The sequence below is a fragment of the Solea solea genome, chromosome 10 (assembly GCF_958295425.1).
Source record: "Solea solea chromosome 10, fSolSol10.1, whole genome shotgun sequence".
Taxonomy (NCBI): domain Eukaryota; kingdom Metazoa; phylum Chordata; class Actinopteri; order Pleuronectiformes; family Soleidae; genus Solea; species Solea solea.
The window spans coordinates 24,964,857-24,970,856 of record NC_081143.1 but is presented as its reverse complement, the minus strand read 5'-3'; the positions used below and the strand labels follow the sequence as shown (position 1 = coordinate 24,970,856).

General features: G+C 38.2%; 1 protein-coding gene across 1 annotated transcript in view; it reads right to left on the bottom strand.

Moving 5' to 3' along the window:
* Positions 1–830: 830 nt before the first annotated feature.
* The window catches only part of ncf4 (neutrophil cytosolic factor 4), a 29,662-nt gene continuing 24,492 nt past the window's right edge, over positions 831–6,000 (bottom strand). Inside the window, exons 8-10 of the mRNA XM_058639808.1 lie at positions 5,759–5,910; positions 4,490–4,555; positions 831–2,058 (exon numbers count right to left, since the gene is read on the bottom strand). Coding sequence (XP_058495791.1) covers positions 1,851–2,058; positions 4,490–4,555; positions 5,759–5,910 — 426 coding nt within the window. The 3' untranslated portion in view covers positions 831–1,850. The remainder of the gene's footprint in view (positions 2,059–4,489; positions 4,556–5,758; positions 5,911–6,000) is intronic.

The window sequence follows — 6,000 nt, the reverse complement described above, 5'->3', positions numbered from 1 at the left end:
AAATAAAGTTATCACAAGAACAAAGTGCTTTATCAAGGACATGTCCCCATTATCTATTTAATTATCCACATACTGATGTCATTTATACTGTGATTCAAACTTGGATGAAGCCAAGTGTGTGTTTCTGTGTGTGTGTCTTTACCTGTGTATTTGTGTGCGGGGCATTTCTGGCTAATAAGGGTTTTACATTGTGTGTCTCTGCGTTTGTATCCAGGCTCAGCTCGGGCCTTCGTGCTCTTACCATGTCTGTGTGTAATGGCGACTATTTGTAACTAATTACAAAACTACTGCAGTTAAAAAGTAACTTGTTACTTTACAATGTAACCTTCTAAGAAAAGTTACCCTAAAAATTACCCTTACGATGTTTTTACCTCTTTCATCTCACTGGCAACTGTGTTATGGTATGATTAAATTCTACTGTATATATTGTATTATGTTGACATTTTATATTAGAGTACATATGTTTAAGTTTACTTAGCTTTACGTTTACTCTTGTTCATTCTTTATTATTCTTACATATTTCTATCCTTGTTTCATGTTCTTTGAATAGTAGCGGCTGTAACACAAGAATTTCCCCTTGGGGATCAGTAAAGTATTCTGATTCTGAAATCCTAAACCTAAAGCTTAATGCAACTGTTAAATGTCTGCTCCTGGTCTCTCTCTTCTGTCCCCCATTGTTTTTGAGTCTTACAACCTCCACTAAATAAACATTTTCAATTAAAATGTGTTTTTTTTCTTTCTTCAGTCTTATTCTTCACTGAACGCTCTTGTTGGCTAAAAGTTGAATTGAAATAGTCGGGGTGGCTTATTAAAAACCAGGAAGAGACTTTGCACATAGTCAGTTGCAGATCTAATGCCTTAGGTTACTCATTACATTAAAATAAGTACCTTGAATACATATAATATTGGATTGATTGATTGATGGAGTAGTATAGTGACCTGTAAGCACACAGGTGCCAGGTCGTAAGTGTGCTGGGCTTCACAGGATCAGCTGATCATCAAAAATCTATCAACACCTGAACAAAACACCATTTACACCAATATGTGTCAAGGGATTCCATCTGTATTTTAGGATACTGTTACAAAAGAAAAGGTTGTTGTGGTCTAAAAATAACTTTGATCTATCCCCTAACTGGCAATTAAATACCTGCCACCCCGAAGAAGCATGAAAGACTCACTTAATTTTTGTATTTTGTGTTACTCTCCTTTAATTAATCCTCACATTTAAAGGACTGGAACAAACATACATTAATGTTATAAATCCTATGTATAACATTTAGGAAGGTGTATTGGTAAAAATTGAAACATATAAGTATGTTTGCATGAGTGTATAACCCATGGTTTTTGTAGCCTTAAAATAAGGCTTTTGTGTGTACTTTGGGCAAAGGGCAGCACAGGGCAATGCAGTAATAACATGTGTTACGGTGCAAAATATGACCACACTGAAATACTTAACATTGAAGGAACTCAGATAATGGAGAAATATAGTAATGAGCTTTGAGAAGTTGACATTGTTTTCATATTTATGTGCCGAGAATAGTGTAAGTGTAGTCGTAACTTCAGGAGTCAGCACACCTCTTCATTGACTATTAAAAAAGTTACCATTTTCTGTACTCCTGCTGTTCTGCAAACTATGTGGAAGGTTTACTCCCCAGTGCTCTGCCTCTTCAGTGTCACAGCAACTGAGAGTGATAGCTTCCAAAAGCACATAAAGAGGTAAAAAAAAAAAACAGACAAAATGTAGTTGTGGTAAAATCTGAGATGCAGCGACCATTAACTCCAACGGTGCAATATCTCCATATAAAGGAAAACTAAATACTTCTTCCATGCCATTAAACTGCGCATGTTTCTCAGCCCTCGGTGTTGTAAACAGAGAGATCAGACGCCCTGGTCACGTGCACTTCCCATGGATATTGATTGACGGGTCTCTTGACTTTGCCGTCGCGACGTCGGCTCTCCTTGATCATCAGCTGGACGTCCTCGTCATCGAGGATGCGGATCAGGTCGCCCTCGGGGTCGCGGTAGTTCAGAGCAATGTCGTCCTCCTGGAAAACCTGTCTGTGAGGGACAGGGAGACAGAGAAATATTATTATATTCTGCTGCGGTTGCACTTTTAATCTCCACCAAAAAATTGGTTTTTAAAAAAAGTTATTTTTGACTGCTCTATGAGAGTAAACTTGAACACCTTTCAGGTTTTTTTTTTTACTTGTTAAATGTCAACATTAATAGAAACACCCTCATCATAGTCCCACCCCAGTCTCACAGCAAGTGAGACGCAGGCAGGGAGCTCGACAACTGTGTCACAATGTGTCTTCATCAAATGATAGAATAAATTAAACAACTTAGAGATTTAAAAACAGAGTCAGTTTGTGAGTTTCTCTAATGGCTGCCCGGAGGCACAGGACGATGATGAAGCATTACCTCTGATGAAGGACAACCACAGGAATATTTAGCCACTTCCTGCCCCCGAGGCAATGACAGGACAAGGACGGAACACAGATTAATCGAAATCAACACGTTTTTTAGTTTTTTTTAGTGGCGGTAAAATCCTGGCACATCACTTTTCGCTGCCTAATGAACAGTCAGTGAAAACCTTGCATAAATAAAGGTTGAATAAAAATGAACAATTACACACCGTGTGCACAAAAATAAAGGAACAGTCCGTTGGTTTCCTGTAATATGACATGCACAGAGTGTCTAAGCCAGTTTGGACTCACTTGGATTTAAAGATAAAATAGTAATTTGAGTCCCAAACCCATTATTTAAGACTGTGAATCCAACTTCAAGTAATGGGATTAAGTAATCCAAATTGAATTTGGATTAATAATTGACAGAAAAATGTGCTTTTGCAAACGTGTCGTCTGCGATACGCTCGGTGAGAAGTTTTTAAATCTCTTATAAAAAAAGCAGTTAAACCACTAATAATCAGAAGTTAATGGGATGATCCCACAATTTATTACATCAATTTGTATCCGATATTCTCTTTTTTCATTAATTTTAGTTCTTTTTTACAATGTAATCCTGCTCATTATCTTCTCGTAGCTCCACCCCCTCTCTCGTCCACCTCCCCTTCACTTCACGGTACTAAGCCATATTAAAAACTCCAGGTTCAGGGTCTCATCCATCCTACTCCAGAGAACAACAGGCCTGAAAACAATAATGAGCAGATAAGCGGGCGGAAATGAACTGATTATGAATGGGGAGGACTAATCATCACAGCTCACCTATCTAAATTACCAGATAATGAGAGATTAAAGGCAGACGGGGAATGAGCGAGAGACAGAGAGAGAGAAAAAAAGATGGTAACGTAATGACCATTTGTATGTGGTGATGGTGGCGCAGAGGGAAAGAGAGGTGAGGGGAGTTGGGAGGTCCCACAAGAACCAATTTGACGAGCAGGGATGATTGGCAATGGGCAATTTTCAGGATTTGTGGTGCACATCAGCCTGGTTTCTTATAGAATTCTGCAGGTTCAAGCAGAAAATATGAACGCACAAAGGTCACCAATCGCCTGAGTTTTAGATTTGACGTCTAATTTCTTAAAATGCTTTGATAAAAACAGGTCAGCCACTTCACAAATGCTTCACAAAGCGGAGGTTAAAGATTAGCAGTCAGCAGTTAGTCGTTTTTTTCTCATGACTTGCATCCGTGGCACCAAGAGCCAGAACGAGAAACTAAAGAAAAGACTCCTTGTGTCAGTTGTGAGGTACAAATGAGATGTTTTTCTTGCAAAAATAAAATAATTGCCACTGACTTCACGACAACCTTTCATCAAATTATGCCAGCTTTGTATTCCATTATCGCATTTTGGGGAAGGTGTGAGGCTACGTACAATAATGTTCTCTCTCCACAACTAAAGGAAAACTTTTAACACATTGTTTTCCCATATGAAAATACATACAATATGAAAACATAAGATAATGTCCTAATCTATCAATTCCATATTTTTAGCATGTTATTATTATTTATTATGTTAGAAGATGTTTACTTTATCCTTTACCATTGGATATAATCATTGTACCTGTTGCCAGCAATTTTAAATGATGTGTGTTATCCTATTTGTTGTCATTGATTAAAGTTGTTTCCTTGATTTCCCTTATATCATTCAGAATATGATAAAGGGGAAAATATGGTATATAAGCTAAATCATTCATATATAAACTCAAAAATGAAGGGGCCCAGAACTGAACCTTGTGGTATCCCCATTTGACAGAATTACATCCAAACCATTGCTCTCTATGTTCAGGATAAGATGGAACCCAAGCCAAATATCTTTTGATATTTTATCAACAATTTCCACAGTTTAAAAATATATTTAATGACATGATAAATGATAAAAAAAAAAAAAACAGTGCAGGGGCAGGCAGCAAGCCCAGTGTGCTTATTTTAAAACCTCTACCTAATTAATGTTAAAATGAACATGGAACAGGAAATTATATGCAAATAATAACATTAATTGTATAATAAAAAGCAGAATAAGTACACCTACCTCATATGACACAGTAGGTCGCTGTATGTCGGCTGGATGGTGATGTCCTCTTGTACGCACACATCTCTGTAAGGAAGAACACAGACTTTAGTGATCTCTTCAAAGATGTTTACACAAAAAGACAACCAGATAAATTAGAGGTTTTCTAGTTGTTTCAAGGTTATTATGTAACTACAAGATTCACACAGACCAAAAAAAAACATTAATCAGGGTGCAAAATCTGCACCAGATATTCAAAGCCAAAGAAGTTGGTATTTTATTGTACTCAATAAAAGCACATTTTAAAGCTGTAGTGTGTAACTTTTAAACAAACGTCCACCACATTCAAACAATTGTCAAATGACTTCACACAAGCGTTGATTTCCTCTGACCTGTTGACAATAGACCTGTGTTTAGGCTTTGCAACAGCTGTTTCCATCATGGTTTGGTACAGTACAGTAGTGTTTGGAATGGTACAGCCCCGGGTCAGGCTTGTGTTTCGAGTGAGAACAGTAACTTTTCATGGTAGGCGGGGTGTGGGCTGTGCCCGATGGCCGCATCAGCAAGATACGCAGCGTGAGGGAGTACGTCGCGTACTAATGACAACACGACAACAACAAACTATTGCAGAGACGTCTATGGGATATTTCTGTCGCCCGATCAGCTGACTGTCATGAGTGGAGCCGGTCTAGCTCCACCTTGACCATGTTACTCTGGTACCCCAAGGGAAGAGTGCCAAAAAATTGGCACTATACCAAGGAATGGTATGGGGCCGGTTATTTTGGTGCTATTCCTAATGGAAACACCAAACCAAACTGTTCCACTTGATGGAAACACAGCTGTGGTGTTGCTGAGGATCTAACGTTCCTAGCAGGACCTCATCCACTCTACTCGTGTCTTAAAATTTGTCACAAACCACAGAATTCTTCTCTTTATCTAGTTAAATAGAGATAAAAATATTTTCTCCTAATGAGTGAGAAAGACAAGGTCATCATCAGTGACGTGATACTATTCAGACAGTTCGTTAAAATAACTGTTCTCAAATTAGCAGCACTGCAATATTGCTGTGTAAAAAAAAAACCTTGAAGAGGGTAGACTTTTTTTTAGACTATTTTTTACCCTAACAGTTGACATGAAGAGGACTGATTCTGACTTGAGAGAAAACGAATATTTTAGTAAACAGATAAACTGATTTGCCACAAAAAAAAAAATCTAAATAATACCAAAACACAGATAAGTACTGACTTATATCTGCACAAACATATGCACTAGATATAAAGTATACCGTACCTGGTGTCGACTCCTGAGGGAGTGAGCAAGAGGCAGCGCAAGCAGCTGTAAGTGAGAGCTCCAACTTCACCCTCTGAATCACTCTCTGGGAGGGGCTTTATGATCTTCACAAAGGACTGTGGGAAAATACCCGTCTGGTTGTTCGCTGTGCCCTGCAGATAAAGGGAAACAGAAGAGATGAAGTTTGATGAAGAAAGAGAATGAATGGCTTACTATAGAGTCCCAGAGTGAGATCAGGTATT